At 50.0% G+C, this 20660-nt stretch overlaps 1 protein-coding gene across 7 annotated transcripts in view; it reads right to left on the minus strand.

Moving 5' to 3' along the window:
• Positions 1-2159: 2159 nt before the first annotated feature.
• The window catches only part of LOC116967855 (neuroblast differentiation-associated protein AHNAK-like), a 35995-nt gene continuing 17494 nt past the window's right edge, over positions 2160-20660 (minus strand). For 2 of the 7 annotated variants that reach the window (XM_033014488.1, XM_033014487.1), the window contains 6 exons: positions 20106-20209; positions 17309-17428; positions 16376-16532; positions 13986-14179; positions 7153-13341; positions 2160-2973 (listed from right to left, as the gene is read on the minus strand). In XM_033014488.1, the coding sequence (XP_032870379.1) occupies positions 7174-13341; positions 13986-14179; positions 16376-16532; positions 17309-17341 (6552 nt within the window). In that variant the 5' untranslated portion in view covers positions 17342-17428; positions 20106-20209 and the 3' untranslated portion in view covers positions 2160-2973; positions 7153-7173. Of the gene's footprint in view, positions 2974-5768; positions 6697-6910; positions 6946-7109; positions 13342-13985; positions 14180-16375; positions 16533-17308; positions 17429-20105; positions 20210-20660 lie in introns of those variants that run through there. The other 5 variants (XR_004410343.1, XR_004410342.1, XR_004410345.1 and 2 more) reach the window with 5 other exon arrangements.

The raw sequence follows: 20660 nt of genomic DNA on the forward strand, positions 1-20660 counted from the left end.
TGGACACGCTGGAGGCAGGAAACATGTTCCCGATGTTGGGGGAGTCCAGAACCAGGGGCCACAGTTTAAGAATAAGGGGTAAGCCATTTAGAACGGAGACGAGGAAACACTTTTTCTCACAGAGAGTGGTGAGTCTGTGGAATTCTCTGCCTCAGAAGGCGGTGGAGGCAGGTTCTCTGGATGCTTTCAAGAGAGAGCTAGATAGGGCTCTTAAAAATAGCGGAGTCAGGGGATATGGGGAGAAGGCAGGAACGGGTTAATGATTTGGGATGATCAGCCATGATCACATTGAATGGCCTACTCCTGCATCTATTGTCTATTGTCTATTGGCTCCTCGGCAGACCGTTCCGGTACTATTAGACTCCTCTCGGAGGCCGTGTCCTCTGTTGGTCCGGCAAAAGGGATAATCCAGAAAGGCTCTGGAACCAAGGGTGCCGGAAAATGGGTGGTGGACCTGTATATCTGTCTGTGTGTTGCCTGAGTCACTGCGCCTGTGATGTTGCTGCAACTGCGAGCAAGATTCTTCATTGTGCCCGCATCTCACTTCACTTGATTCAAGAGGCCTGGTCGGAAGGAGATACAGAGAGTATTGACACAAGTGAAGTGTCTGCAAGATATGTCCCAAGGCACGGTGGCGTAACGCCAGAGACAAGGGTTCGATCCTGACCTCCGGTGCTGTCGGTACGGAATTTGTACGTTCTCCCCGTGAGTTTGCGCATTGGTTTTCTCAGAGAACTTCGGTTCCCTCCCACACCCCAAAGACCTACATAGAAGGGTTTTGGCCCGAAACGTTGCCCATTTCCTTCGCTCCATAGATGCTGCCTCACCCGCTGAGTTTCCCCAGCACTTTTGTCTACCTTCAGGTATGTAGGTTAGTTGGGTAAAACATGTACAAATTGTCACTAGTGTAGGATAGTATTAGTGCAGACAATGGGCCGAAGGGCCTGTTTCTATGCTGTATCTCTAAACTGAAATTTGAAGCAAAGAGATGGAATCCACTGTGATGTTGAATACCTGCTCGGGTCACAGCCATTCCCATTGAAAGAAGGGGATTTAATAGAAGTGCTTGACTTTGGAGATCGCTGATTAGCGATCAACCCGTCCCACTTTCACAACCTAATTCACAACCTCTGCCGAGTTTGCCCTTGACTCATACTCGCAGCATGGTCGTCACGAGGTCGTAGGTAGGTCGTAGCAGGCCGTGATGCTGGTCGTAGGTAGGTCGTAGCAGGCCGTGATGCTAGTCGTAGGTGCTCGTGGCATCAAGTAGGTCGGGGCGTTTTTCCAGCCTGATGAAAAATGTCCACGAGTAAAAAAGGTCGTGAATTAGGTACAGAAGCCAATTAACCTATAAACCTGTTCAAGAAGGAACTGCAGATGCTGGAATATCGAAGGTACACAAAATGCTGGAGAAACTCAGGGGGTGCAGCAGCATCTATGGAGCGAAGGAAATAGGTGACGTTTCGGGACGAAACCCTACAAACCTGTATGTCTCTGGTGTGTGGAGGAAACCGGAGCACCCGGAGAAAACCCACATGGTCACAGGGAGAACGTGCAAACTCCACACCGACAGCACCCGAGTTCAGGATCGAACTTGCGTCCCTGGCGCTGTCCACCGCCGTGCCTCTCAAGACCCTCGCGTCCCAGCGCATAGAACCAGACGTTACAGGAAAGGGGTGAGCATTCGTTCATCTTTATTACCATCCATGGTTAAAATGATTCATTAAAAATATATTCCACACAAGTTTACATGTTACAATCTCAAGATCAAAAGTATATCAGTAGATGGTAGCAAGGGATATCTAATTCTCCACGGTCACATCGACATAGTGCACGGCTGGCCTCACCTCCAGACGTTACAAAGCAACTTACTTTCAAAACCTTTACAGGAACTGGGGACATTAGCACAAAGATGCTGGAGTTATGTCTTGCATTATGAATGTATAATGTGTGAGGGAGAGGGAGAGGGAGAGGAGAGGGAGAGGGAGAGGGAGGGGGAGGGGGAGGGGAGGGAGAGGGGGAGGGGGAGGGGGAGGGGGAGGGGGAGGGGTGGGGGGGGAGGGGGAGGGGGGAGGGGGAGAGAGGGGGAGGGGGGGGGGGGGAGGGGGGGGGGGGGGGGGGGGGGGGGAGGGGGGGGGGGAGGGAGGGGGAGGGGGGGGGATAGAGAGGGAGAGAGAGGGAGTGAGAGAGGGAGAGGGAGAGAGAGGGAGAGACAGACAGACAGACAGACAGACAGAGAAAGAGAGGGCGAAACACGGAGACAGAGAGAGACTGAGAGAATGAGGGTGAATAAGAATGAATGATAGAGAGAGACAGAGAGTGGGACAGGTTGTGTGTGTGTGTGGGTGATAAATTAAAATCTTCAGCTCCCCATCTGAGGCAAGATAAATAATGTGATCACATCAGGAACTGATACCACATCTGGAAATGATACCACATCTGGAAATGAGACTACACCTGGAAATGAGACCACATCTGGAAATGAGACCACATCTGGAAATGAGACTACACCTGGAAATGAGACTACACCTGGAAATGATACCACATCTGGAAATGAGACCACATCTGGAAATGAGACCACATCTGGAAATGAGACTACACCTGGAAATGACACCACATCTGGAAATGATACCACATCTGGAAATGAGACCACATCTGGAAATGAGACCGCATCTTCAAGCTTGGAGAATTAAATACCTCTTAAACAATTGCTAGAACGTATCTATAAAGAAGGCACTTAAAATCATTTCAACACTTCAGAAGTGGTTAACTTTTTTTTGCACGGGGAATATTAAAAGCGGGAAGCCATCTTGGTGAATTTGCAGAGGGGAGAACACTGCAAATTGCTGCATCCTTCAAAGGTAAATCCTTCGTTCTCTCCCGGCACACAATGTCAGAACAGCTTTTAGTGCATTATTCCAGTATCAATTAGCTTTAATCACACGGCTTCCTGGGGAGCGTTGCTAATGGACACTGCGTAAAAGGAAGTGGAGAATTAAGATTCGCTAAATAGCAGGTAGGAGCGAGATCTAGAGAGAGAGTCATTTTCACTGCCTTGACTGGCTAACCCACACCTCACTGTCCTAACGTACTTAACCCTGTCTTCATTGGCAAGCTTTAGAGGATGGAGCCTAATTCTATTTCTGCACCTCTTTTAACAAAATAATCTCATGGTTGTCAAAACCCATACATACAGTGTCATTCAAACCTGCAACATGTATGATTTTGGGGGTCAAAATTAATCCTTGGTTATATGTGTGTACAATCCCCACCTGGAAATGATACCACATCTGGAAGTGATACCACATCTGGAAATTATATCACATCTGGAGATGATATCACATCTGGAAATGATATCACATCTGGAAATGATACCACATCTGGAAACGATATCACACCTGGAAATGATACCACATCTGGAAGTGATACCACATCTGGAAGTGATACCACATCTGGAAATTATATCACGTCTGGAAATGATATCACATCTGGAAATGATACCACATCTGGAAGTGATACCACATCTGGAAGTGATACCACATCTGGAAATTATATCACATCTGGAAATGATATCACATCTGGAAATTATATCACATCTGGAAATTATATCACATCTGGCAGTGGTTATACATTAAACTTGAGTTTTTTTAGTTTTAGAGATACAGCGCGGAGACAGGCCCTTCGGCCCACCCCGTCTCTACCGACCAGCGATCCCCGCACATTAACACTACCCTACACACACACTAGGGACAATTTACAATTATACCAAGCCAATTAACCTACAATCCTGTACGTCTTTGGTTTGTGGTAGGAAAACCGGGGATCCAGGAGAAAACCCACGCGGTCACGGGGAGAACGTACAAACTCCACACATACAGCACCCGCAGTCAGGATCGAACCCGCATCTCTGGCGCTGTAAGGTAACAACTCGACCGCTGCACCATGTATTTAGTGTTTGTTGAAGGAGTCGAGGACTGGGACTGATCAGCAATGATAATATTGTGGTGGGATAGGCTTGAGGGGCCGAATGGCCTATTCCTATTGTGTTCCTCATTGACTGAGGACTAATGTCTCAGTGACTCTCTGGGATCTTCATTTGAACTGATTGAGAGACAGACGCAGCACGGAAACAGGTCCTTCGGCCCACAGAGTCTGCGCTGAGCATCGATCACACATTCACACTAGTTCCACATCCCCCTTTCTTGTCCATTCCCTATACAATAGGGGTAATTTTACAGAGGGACTTTCAAGAGAGAGCTAGATAGGTCTCTTAAAAGATAGCGGAGTCAGGGGATATGGGGAGAAGGCAGGAACGGGGTACTGATTGGGGATGATCAGCCATGATCACATTGAATGGTGGTGCTGGCTCGAAGGGCCGAATGGCCTACTCCTGAACCTATTGTCTATTGTCACTCCTGCACCTCACCCACCACACCTAGCCCACTCTCCAGCTCACTCTTCCAACAGTTCACTCCTTCCTGCTTATTCCCTAATTCACTTGCCCACCCCAACCCTGCTCACACCCCCGGTTTATTCCCCCACAACTCACTGCCCTCCCCCCCCCCCAGCTCACACCCGCCGATCTCTTTACACCAACAGTCACGCTAAGGGTTGATTACTATTTCTTCAACTGGACAAGACAACTGAAGGTAAACACTAGAGTAGGTCAGGACGAGAGGTCCCCAATGGGCCAGTGACATGGTGTCCAGGATCCAATGACTCACTGTGGGATCTGTTCACCCCTCGCATTCATCTTCAATGACCACATGGAATCTACTCGCCCTCGATCACCTCATGCCAGCAACTCTTGGGATTTATTCACTCCCCATTTACATTATGGGATCGATAGACCCTTTTCATCCAGAGAATTGTGAACCTGTGGAATTCTCTGCCATGGAAGGCAGTGGAGGCCGATTCACTGGATGTTTTCAAGAGAGAGTTAGATTTAGCTCTTAGGGCTAACGGAATCAAGGGATATGGGGGTAAAAGCAGGAACGGGGGTACTGATTAGAAACGCACAAAATTCTTCAGGGGTTGGACAGGCTAGATGCAGGAAGATTGTTCCCGATGTTGGGGAAGCCCAGAACAAGGGGTCACAGCTTAAGGATAAGGGGGGAAGTCTTTTAGGACCGAGATGAGAAAAACATTTTTCACACAGAGAGTGGCGAATCTGTGGAATTCTCTGCCACAGAAGGTAATTGAGGCCACAGTTCATTGGCTATTTAAGAGGGTCCTTGTGGCTAAAGGGATCAGGGGGTATGGAGAGAAGCCAGGTACAGGATACTGTTGGATGATCAGCCATGAACATATTGAACGGGGGTGCTGGTTCGAAGGGCCGAATGGCCTACTCCGGCACCCATTTTCTATGTTTCTATGATCACGTTGTGGGATCTATTCAACTGATCACCACATGGGATCTATTCATTATCCAATTACATCATGGGATCCTGTCATGCTGATTGCCTTATGCAACAGATTCACAAATATCACCTCATAAGATCCACTCTATCGTGAATCATTTCCTAGGAGGCGTATGGAACGAGCTGCCAGAGGAGGTAGTTGAGGCAGGGACTATTCCAGTGTTTAAGAAACAGACAGGTACATTGCTAGTGGTTTAAAAAGGAACTGCAGATGCTGGAAAATCGAAGGTAGACAAAAAATGCTGGAGAAACTCAGCAGACGAGGCAGCATCTATGGAGCGAAGGAAATAGGCAACGTTTCGGGTCGAAACCCAAAGGGTTTCGACCCGAAACGTTGCCTATTTCCTATGTACATGGATAGGACAGGTTTAAAGGGATATAGGGCCAAACGCGGGTGTAGCTGGGACATGTTGGCCAGTGTGGTGTGGGCAAGTTGGGCCGAGGGGCCTGTTTCCACGCTGTGTGTATCTCTCTGTGACTCAATGACCCATTCACTCCTGATCTCTACATGGGACCCTGTCAGTTGCCAACGACTCCATGGGACCTATCGCCCCTCAACCACCCCACATGACCCACCCCTCCCCTCCTCCACTCGCCGCACCTCGCTGTAGAATTACTTCATCTCACTCGCTGTGTGGGATTCACACCGCCTCATCCTTCCTCAAGACTCTACTCCCCGACACCTCTCAGCGCAAACATGCAGAGGCACGTCTATATTTCCCTCGCTCTTCCATTTCAAAGCTCACTCGCTTATTGCAACCCCTGCCGAACATAGCAAGGCCATGATGATTCATTGCTAACACTGCCAATCTAATGCAACCGGTTTGGAGACAGCAGCTGAGAGGCAGTTGTCTGTGGGCTGGGTGGGCACGTTGGTAAGTAAGTGTCACATAACAGTTGCCTCTGCAACCTCTGCTGCCCCTTGTTAGTGGAACTACCTTGTGGGGTAGCCCAGCTTCAAACATCATTCTATTCCTACATATTAAAACCTTCCTCTGGCAATGCTTAAAATGGAAGAACGCCGTTAATGCAGAGTGTGTGTGTGTGTGTATATATGTATGTATGTGTGTGTGTGTGTGTGTGTGTGTGTGTTTATAAGTGTGCATTTGTGTGTGTTTATAAATATGTGTATAAATGTGTGAGTTTATATATGCGTGTTAATATGCAAATGTGCATTTGTATGCATGTATGTATGTCTGTGCGCTTATATGTGTGTGTGTGTGTGTGTGTGTGTGTGTGTGTGTGTGTGTGTGTGTGTGTGTGTGTGTGTGTGTGTGTTTATAATGATGTGCGTATATATGTGCAGGAAGGAACTGCAGATTCTGGTTTAAATCGAAGATAGACCCAAAAAGCTGGAGTAACTCATCGGGTCAGGAAGCATCTCTGGAGAGAAACGTCACCCCTACTCTCCAGAGATGCTGCCTGTCCTGAGTTGATCCAGCTTTTTGTGTTGATCTTGTGTTTATATGTATGTGATATATATATATGTGTGTGTGTGTGTGTGTGTGTGTGTGTATGTGCGTGTACTTACATATGTGCGTGTGTATGTGCATGAGCTTATATGTGTGTGTGTGCACACTTATACACATGTGTGTGTATGTGTATGCTTATATATATATGTCTGCGTGTGTTTATATATATATGTATGTTTATACAGTGTGTATGTGTGTGTGTGTGTTTTTATATTATTGGCGAGTTTGGCGAAGCCAAGTAAACCAGTCCAGTCTCTGACCCTTCTCTGTCGTGGCCGCTCCTAAATGCTGGCCTTCTCCTGCTTTCTGCCCTTGGACACAGTCACGGAGGCGATCCCCCCCACCATCTCCTCCTGCTGCTCCTGGTGGGTGGCGGTGAAACCCACCCGGGGCATCTGCAGCTTAAAGTGCCGCGTGGCGCCGTCCTCGCCCTCGCCATCCCACCCAGCGTTGTTGTCGTACTCCACGGTGGCGGACCTGCTGCCCAGCGAGACGGTCGGCAGCTTGAACTTCGCCGACTTGTCCTTGCCCTCTGACCCCTGGTCGCTCTTCGCTTTGGACTCCTTGCCCGGGACCGACGCCGTTGCCGGCTCTTTGGATTTACCGGAGGTGAAACCTAGTAGGCTTTTGGACTTCGAGTGACCCACCCTTGAATCCAGCAGAACCAACTCCGTCCTGGCCTTGGAAGTGACCAGAGTGGATACCTCCGTCTCATCGTCAGAAGGCCCCTTTTCTCCTCCTTTCTTCCTGAACCCGGAGAAGGTTATTTTAGGCCCTTTCATCTTTGACCCTTTGGCTTCCCCTCGATCAGCGCGGGGAGACGAGGTCTCGAAGGACTGGTCTTTGGATGCGGACACCTCCGTTTTGACCAGTTGAAGGTTGAGTTCGGCGTCACTGTCTCTGACCTTCTGGTAGGGGGAGGTGAACTCGACTTTTGGAAGCTTTATTTTGACAATCTTGCCAGGGCTTCCCGACCCCTCGCTATCCCCGTTGACATGGACCCCCGGACTCTCCCCGCTCATTATATTGACCGAGGGAGATTTGACCGGTGTGAAACTAACTCGTGGCAATTTTAGCCTCATTTTGGACCTCCCCTCTGGGCTATCCGGGCTCTCGACCTCCTCGGTTTTGGCCCCCTTTTTCCGAGGGCTTTGGATCTCCCAATCGCCTCTTCTCGTCGAGTCGTCTGCCTCTCCGTTCCCGTTGAACTCCAGGGTCTTAGACTTGGGCCAGGAAATGCTAAAGCTGGGCATCTTCACCCTGGCCACTCTCAGCTTGGCCTCCGGGGAGGAGTCCATCTCTGGAGAGCTTCCCCTGGTCTTCCCCTTCGCCGCTGGAGATCGGCTGCGGTCCCTGGCCTTTGGAGACGGGGTTTCCAAGCGCCCTTCTGGACTCCTCAACTTTGGGACGGAGAATCCGAACATCCTGGTTTTCCCACTCTTCGATTCGGGATCGGATCCCTCGTGGCCCGCGTCCCGCCGGGCAGCGTCAGCCTTGACTGTCCGAGCCTTGCCCTCAAGGCCAATGGACAACCCCACCTCCTCTTGCTGTGCAACTTTGGGCAACTCCACTCCCACCTTGGACATCTTGTCCTTCAACTTGCTCAGCATGCCCTCTGATTCACCCAACGCGTCCACTTGAACATGTGGACCTTTCATGTCTAGTTTGGCCCCAACGCTGGTCCGGTCTCTGGGTGCCTCTTGACTCTTCTCCTTGGAGGTCCCAAATAAAGGCAACAGGACCTTGGGCACATTCAGCTCAAGGGCCCCGCTATCAACCTCCCTTACACCGGCCGAGCTCATCTCAATGTTGCCGCCTCTAGTATCCCCCGTGGAGGACAGATCACCGGTTTTTGGTGATGAGATCTCCACGCTGGGCATCTTGAAGGATATCATTGTGGACATCGCTCCCGAACTGACCGCATCTCCACCGGACTTCCGACCTTCTCCGACCTCGGCTCCTTCTCCCGCGTCTTTGGACAAGCCAATCTCGACTTTGGGTATCATCCCCTTCAGCATCTGGAGCTTGCCCTCCGTGTCCGCCCCTGGGCCTTCCACACCTGCCTCAACCTTCGACCTTCGCACCTCCGTTCCCGCCACCTTGGCCTTGGCTGCCAATTTCCCATCCTCCTCCTTCCCGCAGCTCCCGGTGATGCCAAAGTCAGGCATGGTCAACTTGGGCATTTTAAACCCATCGGTGCTTGCAACCAGAACCTGGCTTTCGCCTTTTACTTTTCCATCCTTCTTCTCACCTTTAGCTCCATGTTCGATGGAAGCGATCTTGCCTTTTGGGAAACTGATGTCCACGTCAATATCCGGTCCTTTCACCGTTGGGGCTGCGATGGTAACGGATGGAATCTTCACCTTGAACGCAGCTCCAGCGCCGATATCTCGCTCTGTCTGCCCAGACCCCGCCACTCCATCCTTTTGCTCTTTCCCCAGAGAGAGACCGAACATGGACATTTTCAACTTGGATTCTTTGACCTTCCCATCAGATCCTTCCTTCCCCAGGTCAGCTTCCGTCTCGGTCGATTTTGATGAAATCCCAAATTTTGGTAGCTTCAGTTTCAACTTGCTACCTTCTGTTTCTGTATCAGATTTAGCCGCTTCAGCTGCATCCTCTCCCACTTTGTCCTTTGTCATCATCCGAAACTTCGGCATCTTAATTCTCCCTCCCATGAACTTGTCTTCATGCCCCTCCACATCCCCTCCCCCTCCCTCCAGTTGAGCTTTCACTTCTGCTTTCAACTTGGCCTTGCATTTCTCCGCGGGAAGAAGATCGGCATCGGTGCCCGGTGAAGACAAACCGAAACTGGGCAAGGACACCCGAGGCATCTTCAGCTGAAACTCAGCCCCCGGTCCATCAGCGCCAACTTTGGTGTCACCCGAAGCCTTCTTGTCTTTGGAGACGTTGAATTCAATATCGAGTTCTGGTGCTTTCATTTTTGGAGATGAGATCTTTGGTAAGGTGAAACTGGGCATCTTAAACTTTCCCTCCGACCCCTCCACCTCAATGAGGGAAGCGTCCATATCAATGTCAGCATCGGATTGTTTCACTTTGGGCATAGAGATGTCCACCTTGGGTAATCTTGCTGTGAAACTTGCTGCCTTGCCATCAGCATTGTCCATGTGGTAACGCCCAGGGCTGGAAGCGTCGGCCCCTGGTTCCTTGTCCTTTGACATCCCAAACTTAGGCATTCCCACCTTGGGCATCTTCAGCCTGAAGGCCCCATCGTCGGATTGAGAGCCGATGAGCGCGGCTTCACCCTCACGCACGGAGAAATTCAGGTCAACCTCGGGCGCCTTCACCTTTGGCATCGAGATGTCAATAGCTGGCATTTTTACCGACGGCATCCTCAGCCTCCCCTCGGCATCGGTCACCTCCGCCTCGCCTCTCACTTTGGGAATCTTTAACTCCCCGCCATACGTCTTCAGATCCGCCTCCGACACGTCAACCTCCACCCTGGGCAGTAACGCCTCCTTCACCGAAATCCCAATGGATGGCATTAGCACCTTGGGCATTCTCAGCTTACCGCCAGATCCATCCGCATCAGCATCCAAAGAACCGCGTTTGACCTTGGTTTCAGGGGCTTTGGCACCAAGTGTAGCTCCAGGGATCTCAATGTCCTCCTCGTATTTCTTGGAGGTTCCAAAGGTTGGCATTTTGATCTTGGGCATCTTGAACCTGCCTTCTTTCCCTTTTATCTTTACATCATCCAAATCTGCATCTTTGGCACCGGAGTCAAGGGCCTTCCCTTTAGCCTTGCCTTCTGGATGGGTCACTTTAAGCTCAACTCTCCCCATGCTGCCATTCACCTCGCTCTCCTCTTTTCCCTTGGAACCAAATTTTGGGAGTGATATTTTGAGCATTTTGACTTTAGCATCGGGCCCTTCAACCTTAGGATGACCTTGGATGTCAACCTTGGAGTCCCCTTCAGCAGAGAAAGGCAATTTCATTGAAGGTAGGCTGATATCAACTCCTGGCACCTTGGCCTGTAGAGCTGACACATCAATGGTCGGCATTTTCATCGAAGGAATTTCCTCGCTTTGACCTTTTTCCTTCGAAGTTTTCGTTTCCTTTTTGATATCCGACTTAACGGTTGGGCCAGACAACTCAACATCAACCAATCCCACTTTGGGCAGGGCGACCTCAAATTTGGGCATCTTAAGTTTCAGCCCATTATCCCTGTCCCCGGCTGTCTTCAGCTCATCATCTCCTCCATCCTCCTTCCCCCTCATCGAGATATCAAACTTTGGGAGTGATAACTTTGGAATGTGGAATGCGACATCGGGTCCCTGAATACCTGCTGCAGTTATCTGGCCATCTACACCAGCCTTGGGCGACTTGGCATCACCTGCTTTTCCTTTAGGGAGGCGGACATCAATGTTGACTTCTGGCACTTTCATCTTGAGCACTGACAAGTCAATAGCTGGCATCTTACCGTCCACTGTGGCCTCGCAACCGCTCAGATCAGATTTGGCGGCCGACATGCCAAATGTGGGCAGTGTCACCTTGGGCATTTTGAATTGCAAATCAAACCCTTCCAAGCTCGATTCAGACGTTTGGCCGCCAGTTTTTGGCCCTCCAACCTTCGGAGCCTTGGTGGCACCAAGGACAGCGGCCGGGGCCTCCGCTTTGCCCGACGGAAAGAGAACGTTGATATCTGGCATCTTCACCTTGGGCGCAGATATATCGAAGCTTGGCATCTTAACGCTCGGCAACTTACCAAGACTGAAGCCCGAGTCTCTTTCTTCACCTCCCACCGAGAGTCCAGTCTCGGCGTCGGCACCTTTCAATCCTGGCACGGCAATTTCAAATTTGGGCATGGACATTACGGGGAACTTGGTTTTGACATCGCCACCGGGCGTTCCCACCTCATCTTCTTTCCCACAGGACGGCAAACTTGGCAGTGACACCTTTGGCATTTTCAGCTGCAGGTCGAAGCCCTCGGCGCTCGATTCGGCCTCTTGGTCCCCCATTCCCAGCTTTCCCACCGATACCTTCATTGTCTTCCCATCGCCTGGCCCGGATACCTCCGCTCTTCCCGTAGGAAGCTGAAAATCTGGGAGTGTGACCTTGGGCACGGCGATGTCAATGGTCGGCATTTTCACCGATGGCAGTTTCAGACCTTCCAGCTGAGGACCCTTAATGTCCACGTTAACCTTCGAGACGTGCCGCCCAGATACCGCCGCATCTTTCTCCGTCGTTGGCGGGGAAGCGTCGCCCAGTCTCAATTTGGGCAGGAACACCTCGAACGTTGGCATCTTCAACAGAGGTTCTGAAACAGCTGAAGCCACCTCCACCGTACCCTCTCGCCCCTTGGCCGACATGCCAAATTCGGGCAGAGATACCTTGGGCATTTTCATCTTCGCTTCAGATCCTTCGGTGATGATTTTGGAAGATTGGATGTCAACTTTTCCAGTCCGGGCCTCCCGTTGTCCAAGTCCTGCTGCAGAGACTTCCACCGATGCTTTCGGGAGACTGATCCCAACATCTGGGATCTTAGGGGCTGAAATGTCAAACGTCGTTGCCTTTTGCGCAAGTTCTTTGATCCTTCCTTCCAAACACAATGTTTTAAGACTGCCAACCGCAACCTCGACTCCTGAAACCATCACATCATCTTCCACCGGTTTCATTTTCGGCACAGCAATGTCAATGGTGGGCATTGCTATCTGGGCCATTTTAAACTTGCCCTCCAGTCCTTCCACCTCATCTCCCGCTGCCTTGCCTCCTGCCTTGACCTTTGCATCAACGACATCCATTGCCTCCGCACCCTTCATTGCAAACGAGGGCATTTTGATTTTAAAGCTTGGTCCTTTTACACTGACCTCCCCTTCAGCCGATTGTCCATGTGCATCACCCTCTGCTTTGGATAAACCAAGATCTAGTTCCACCTTTGGTGCTTGCAATGGGAGTCCCAGCACCAACTTGCTTTCTGCTGTACCTCCATCAGCAGATACTTTCACTTTCCCAGAGTCTTTCAACCCGCCCTTGGCGTTTGGACTTGGAGTCCCCCTTTTGACCAGGTTAAACGAAGGCATCTTAATTTTTGTCTTAGCGCCTTTCGCCTCCTTCGTTCCGACGACCCGTGGCGGTTTCACCGAGACGGTGGACTTCTCCTTGGGTTCCACTCCGACCTCAACCTTGACCTTGCCAGACTCGCTCGCCCGGAAGCCAGGGAACCTGAGCCGTTTCTTCTTGCCTTTGCCGTGCCCCTCACCCAGGGAAAGCTCGGCCTCAACCTCGGGGTGTCTCAGCGTGCCTTCACCTTTCATGGCCTCCGCGTCTTTGGGAGAAGTGATACTCAGCCGCTTAAACCTGGAGAACTTGGGAAAGGCAAACTCCACGTCCACTGGCACGTCTAGCTCCAGAGCTGACTCTTCCTTGCCGAGGATCTTTCCCTTCATCAGCTGCTTGGTCTTTTTTACAGGTGAGATGCTCTTGACAGTCTAAGTACAGACACAATATCCATTGTCAGAAATCTCCTGCTGTTATGCTCAAGCTATTCATTTAGTTTAGTCTAGAGATACAGCATGGAAACAGGCCCTTCAGCCCATCGAGTCTGTGCCGACCAATAATCGCCCATACACTAGTTCTCTTTTCCCAGTTTCACACCCTACACACAGGGGACAATTAACAGAAGCCAATTAATCTACAAACCTGCACGTCTTTGGAACATGGTGAAAACCCATATGGTCATGGGAGAATGTACGAACATTTTACAGACAGCACAGTTAGTCAAGATCGAACCTGTGTCTCTGGCGCTATAAGGCAGCAACTCTACCGCTGTGCCACCATTTTGTCTGGAACATAAAACCGAAGAGATACAGGCCCTTCGGCCCACTGAGTCCACTCCGACCAGCGATCCCCACTCTCCTACACACACTAGGGACAATTTACAATTTTACCAAAGCCAATTAACCTACAAACCCGCACGTCTTTGGAGCGCGGGAGGAAACCGGCGCACTCGGAGAAAACCCACGCAGGTCACGGGGAGAACGTACAAACTCCGCACCGACAGCACCCGTAGTCGGGACTGAATCTGGGTCTCCGGTGCTGCAAGGCAGCAACTCTACCAGTGGTAACATCTTACCAGCTTTGTCTTTTTGGCTTCTGGTCCTTTCAGTTCGAGGTTGCCAGTCTCAGATGAAACGGCCACGTCAGCACTGGGCACCGTGCGCTTGAGGCGGAAGGCGACTTTGTACGACTCGGCGCTCTGCAGGATCTTCACCACATCCTCGTACTTGGCATTGTCGAAGAAGACCTGGGCACAGAGGATCTGATCACCTGCCCAACACAACCAGAGCAAGATTCAAGAGAGTTTATTGTCATGTGTCCCAGATAGGACAATGAAATTCTTGCTTTGCTTCAGCACAACAGAACATAGTAGGCATTGACTACAAAACAGATCAGTGTGTCCATATACCATTATATAAATATATACACACATGAATAAATAAACTGATAAAGTGCAAATAACAGATAATGGGCAGAGTTTTGTCCGAGCCAAGTTTAATAATTCCCCTGATGGCTGTGGGGAAGTAGCTATTCCTGAACCTGGTCGTTGCAGTCTTCAGGCTTCTGTACCTTCTACCTGAAGGTAGCAGGGAGATGAGTGTTTGGCCAGGATGGTGTGGGTCCTTGATGATGCTGCCAGCCTTTTTGAGGCAGCGACTGCGATAGATCCCCTCGATGGAAGGAAGGTCAGAGCCGATGATGGACTGGGCAGTGTTTACTACTTGTTGGCAATAGTCAGTAGGAGGAGTCGTGAGAGGGGAGCAGAAAGCAGAGAGGAGGGGGGTGGGGGGGGGCTTCAACACCGGCAGGATCCCATCATGGGACGAGAGAAGAAATTGATCCCATCCAACAGGGGAAACACATGGAAGGGAATGAAAATGGAAAGTAAAACACTCAGAGGATAAGGCATAGAGTGGGCAAAACTCATCTCCGTTCTAAATGGCCGGCCCCTTATTCTTAAACTGTGGCCCCTGGTTCTGGACTCTCCCAACATCGGGAACTGCCTCTAGCGTGTCCAAAACCTTAATAATCTTACATGTTTCAATAAAATCCCCTCTCATCCTTCTAAACTCCAGTTAAACTAAACTGTATAATTGTATACTTTTAGTTTACCGTATAAAACTAAAAGGTTTTTAGCCACCTCATCCTATCAACATATGACAGTTCCGCCATCCCGGGAATTAATTTTGTAAAAATACCCTTCACTCCCTCAATAGCGAGAATGTCCTTCCTCAAATTAGGGTACCAAAACTGCACACAGGTCTCACCAGGGCCCTGTACAATTGCAGAAGGACCTCTTTGCTCCTATACACAACTCCTCTTGTTATGAAGGCCATACGTTTAGTTTAGTTTAAATGTCACGTGTACATTGAAACGATTTTCTCCGTCTCCGACCGGAAAGCACTGCAGAGGGTGGTGAAAATTGCCCAACGCATCACCGGTTCCTCACTCCCCTCCATTGAGTCTGTCCAAAGCAAGCGATGTCTGCGGAGGGCGCTCAGCATCGTCAAGGACTGCTCTCACCCCAGCCACAGACTGTTTACCCTCCTACCATCCGGGAGGTGCTACATGTCTCTCCGTTGCCGGACCAGCAGGTCCAGGAACAGCTTCTTCCCTGCGGCTGTTACATTACTCAACACTGTACCTCCCCCCTCCCCTCGGCCACTCCTTCCACCAGAAAGATTGCACTACTACGACTGTATGTATGTATATATATTTATTGCTCATATTCTATGTTCGCTCTTCTGGGGAGATGCTAACTGCATTTCGTTGTCTCTGTACTGTACACTGCACAATGACAATAAAGATTGAATCTGAATCTGAATCTGAATTTGCTGCGTGCTATCCTACACACGAGGGACAATTTACAATTTTACCAAAGCTAATAAACATACAAACCTACACATCTTTGGAGTGTGGGAGGTAACTGGAGGATCAGGCCTCTCGGCCCACCGAGCCTACGTCACCCGTACACCAGTTCTATATTATCCCAGTTTCATGTCCTACATCCAAGAGGCAATTTACAGAAGCCAATTAACCTACAAACCTGCACGTCTTTGGAACCCAGAGAAAATCCACGCGGTCACAGGGGGATCGTATAAAGGTCCGTACAGACAGCACCCGTAGTCAGGATCAAACCTGGGCCTAGGGCGCTGTAAGGCAGCAACTCTACCACTGCACCTAATGTACATGTATTCCTCATGTCATGTGCCCCATGTTATAAGTCTGCAATGCTGTACCCACAAGACCTCTGCCACAGAAGGTAGTTGAGGCCAGTTCATTGGCTATATTTAAGAGGGAGTTAGATGTGGCCCTTGTGGCTAAAGGGATCAGGAGGTATGGAGAGAAGGCAGGTACAGGATACTGAGTTGGATGATCAGCCATGATCATATTGAATGGCGGTGCAGGCTCGAAGGGCCGAATGGCCTACTCCTGCACCTATTTTCTATGTAAGACACAGCTTACCCTCCTTCAGGTTCAGTGCCTTTATGGCCCGTGAATCCTTCAGCACCTCCTTGATGAAGATCCCGTCCTTCCCTCCACCAGTCACGCTGAATCCCGACGCTCCGAACTCAGGCTCCGTCTCCACAATCAAATCCACCATCTCCGTCATCTTCAGCTCCTGGTGGAAACAGAGGGGTTAGGATGTGCTCTCTTCCCAATCATCCCCACCACTGCTAACATGCGATGCTGTGCTTTGGTTCCCATATCCCTGCAGCTCACAGCAAGGGAGCTGTTGGCAGAAGGCACTCATGCAGTTTGCTTGGGGCAATGAGGGGTTTAGACTTTAGATGTTAGAGATACAGTGTGGAAACAGACCCTTCGGCCCATCGAGTTCGTGCCAGCCAACGATCGCCCTCTACACTTGCACTATCCTACACACTAGGGACAATTTACAATGTCACCAACGTCAATTAACTTACAAACCTGGATGTCCTTGGAAAGAAACCGGAGCCCTCGGAGAAAACCCACGCAGTCACAGGTAGAACATACAAACTATGTACCCGTGGTCAGGATCGAACCTGGGTCTCTGGAGACAGGTGGTTGCCGGAGGTTGCAGGTAGTGGAAGCTGGTAGCGAGACTGACAAAAACCTTTGGAAACCTTGGGTGGGGCGCAAAGTCTCCAGAGGTTTCCGTTCAGGTTTCCTAAGTGGGACAGGGGCTTAACATTCAGTGCTAAATAAAGTCCAGCAAAGTCCCTTTAAAATTAGTCCGAGGGTCTCCAATGAGGTAGATGGTGGTTCAGTTGCCTGATAACAGCAGGGTGGAAGTACTAAGATGGAGACTGGTGCATCCTACTACTGGTTATGGGAATGGTACAACATCCCAGAGACATCACAGCGCCACCTAGCACCAGGGCCTCAAGAAACAGCATCGCGGGTCAGAGTTCCCGTTACCTTGGCAACCCGGCCTTGACCCACGGTCTCCATGTCAGCCTCAGGAAATAATTCGGCGTGGCGACTTTTCTTAATCCGCAGAAATTGTTTTAACTCTTCATGAAGCAGCTCCTTGTGAATCTATAACACAAAACGCTGGCTTAACTCAGCGGGACAGGCAGCATCTCTGGAGAGAAGGAATGGGTGACGTTTCGGGTCGAGACCCTTCTTCAGACTTTTGTTTATTCTTTTTATTTATTTTATTTTATTAGTACAATAGTATGGTACCGTAGATACCTAGTATATATTGACATGTTACATTTCATGTACAGCTTCTTATTTATTCATTTATTTATCTTTAACAGTAAAAAGGAGACAGAAAGAGAATAGAAAAGAAATAGAGAGGTGTGTGATACCGAAAAGTGAGAAAAAGGAAAGGAGAAAAGAAAGAAAATAGAGAGAAAAGAAGAAGAGGTAGTTCTTCCGACTTTGATCAGTGCAAACTCCTCACAGACAGCGGCCGAGGTCAGGATCGAACCTGGGTCTCTGGGGCTGTGAGGCAGCTGCTCTACAGACTTTGCGGAGACCCGACTAGGCCTCAGAGCTGTGGCGGCGCCGGCAGCGGCAGCGGAGACCCCGGAACTGTGGCGGTGGCAGCAGCGGCGGAGTTTGAACCGTCTCCTCGGCGCAGAGGGAGAACAAAGAGGGAAGAGACAGAGACTTTAAGATTTTGCCTTCCACCACAGTGAGGAGGTGTTTGGTGAACTCACTGTGGTGAGGAGGTGTTTGGTGAACTCACTGTGGTGAGGAGGTGTTTGGTGAACTCACTGTGGTGAGGAGGTGTTTGGTGAACTCACTGTGGTGGATGTTAAATTTGTGTTGAATGTGTGTTTTTGTCATTTTTTTAATTATATGTATGACTGCAGGGAAACAAAATTTTGTTCAGACCGAAAGGTCCGAATGACAATAAACAAATCTAATCTAAGTCATTCTTCTTTTCTCCCAAACTGACAGCAGCCACTCTGCACATTGCAAAACACCACTGGACTCACCAATAACAGCAAATATTAAAGTGCTGGTGCAGTGAAAGTTTTGAACAACTACTAAATTTCTTCGAGTTTCAGTGGCTTCATTGTCTGGTTTAGTATTAGATTAGTTTAGTTTAATTTAGATACAGCATGGAAACAGACCATTCGGCCCACCGAGTCCATGCCGACCAACGATCCCCACACATTAAGGTCAGGTCGGGGTGAGTTCCCTCCACCATGGGTACCATGTAATCCCGTGCTACCCGCTCCCCGTGGTCAGATAGTCGGCAACTAAACCGTCTCCCCCATCTGGTTTGCCAGTTGAGGAGGGGGCTGTGGACCCACAGCAGGACCAAAAACAAGATCTGTCAAAGGGCGGATGAGCCAACGGCCATCCACACTTCAGTAGAAGTTGCGATCAGTCGTACATAGCATTGTAAGGAATGTTGATAAACCACACACACACACACCAAAATCCTGTACTTCCAGCGGCGGAAGTCCGCAGGAACTGGAGGACAGAGATGTGAGATGCGTCCGTCACTGTTCCCATCGGAAACCATCACCTTGCTAATGTTTTGAACGATGATGAATGACAGTTTAAGGATAAGGGGTAAATCTTTTAGGACCAAGATGAGAAAAACATTTTTCACACAGAAAGTGGTGAATCTCTGGAATTCTCTGCCACAGAAGGTAGTTGAGGCCAGTTAATTGGCTATATTTAAGAGGGAGTTAGATGTGGCCTTTATGGCTAAAGGGATCAGGGGTTATGGAGAGAAGGCAGGTACAGGATACTGAGTTGGATGATCAGCCATGATCATATTGAATGGCGGTGCAGGCTCGAAGGGCCGAATGGCCTACTCCTGCACCTATTTTCTATGTTTCTATGAATGAATGAATGAATGAATACACAAACTAGGGACAACGTCTACATATATACCAAGCAAATTAACCTACAAACCCGCACGTCTTTGGAGTGTGGGAGGAGACCGAAGACCTCGGAGACAACCCACGCAGTTCACGGGGAGAACGCACAATCTCCGTACAGGCAAGCACCTGTAACCAGGATGGAACCTGGGTCTCTAGTGCTGCAAGCACAGTAAGGCAGCAACTCTACCGCTGCGCCACCGTGCCGCAGGCTTACGAATATGTACCGAGAGGCAAGCAAAGTATTTTTGGTAAAAAGCAATTGAGAGTTTCTGGCTGGGCAATGCCTCTGGCCCTGTGAGGCAGCAGCTCTACTCTCTGCACCACTCTCTACTCTCACGCCTGCCCCTGTTCCAATACCCAAAGGGGCTGCTCCTTGCCCTCTGGCTGCACTTCACACCCACCCCCCTCATCTTTGGACAACCCTGTGCGTAGGGGAGAGGGTAGGGCCGAAGATATCCTGGTTGAGTTGCTCCTGGGCCTGGCCAAGCTGGCCATCTGCGAGTCACGGCGCCAGGTGGCAGAGGGCTCTGCCCGAGGCTCCCTGCCCCTTTTCCGGGGTTACGTCCGTGCCCGGATGGTGCTAGCGAAGGACTACGCGCTGTCCACGGGCACCCTGGGGGATTTCCGGGACCGCTGGGCACCGCGACGGGGGGGGGGGGGGGGGGGGGGGGGAGTGGAATGTATCCTCAGTAAGAATGGGGAAATAGTTATTTAATATTCAGAATTTAAGAATATTTGTTTTTACTTTTTTATCATGGTGGTGGGTTTGTTCGTATCATTTTGTATTGTACATAGCATTTCTGGAAATAATTGATTAAAATTATTTTTGGTTCAAATCACACGGTGTTGCGGAAGCCTCTTACCTCGGTACACGGGCTGATTGCTTTGTCTGTCGGCTGGATGCAGGGGGCCTGGGATCTGGCTGGATCGTGGAGGGGCTGTGGGCATCGTCCTCTACCACAGGAACCTGAGGAGACAGGAGTTTAGAGTCAGCTGTCACCTCTGGAGAGAGGAGGCAAGGGACTGGCATGCTGGTGCAGGGAGAACTCTCTCTCTCCTCCTCTCTCCTCCATCTCTCTCTCTCTCCCTCTCTCTCTCTCTCCATCTCTCTCTCTCTCTATCTCCCTCCCTCTCTCCATCTCTCTCTCCCTCCATCTCTCTCTCTCTCTCCATCTCTCTCTCTCTCTCCATCTCTCTCTCCATGTGGATCAGGCCCCGCTGGGTAGAATAGCACACTGCAGTGTGTCTGTAGGAAGGAACTTTGGGCTAAATCCATACCCTGTATCTGGCTTCACTCAGATAGGCACAAAAAGCTGGAGTAACTCAGTGGGACAGGCAGCATCTCTGGAGAACATGGATAGGTGATGTTTCACAGAGTGCTGGAGTAACTCAGCGGGACAGGCAGCATCTCTGGAGAG

This window comes from Amblyraja radiata, chromosome 41 (genome assembly GCF_010909765.2).
Source record: "Amblyraja radiata isolate CabotCenter1 chromosome 41, sAmbRad1.1.pri, whole genome shotgun sequence".
NCBI lineage: Eukaryota > Metazoa > Chordata > Chondrichthyes > Rajiformes > Rajidae > Amblyraja > Amblyraja radiata.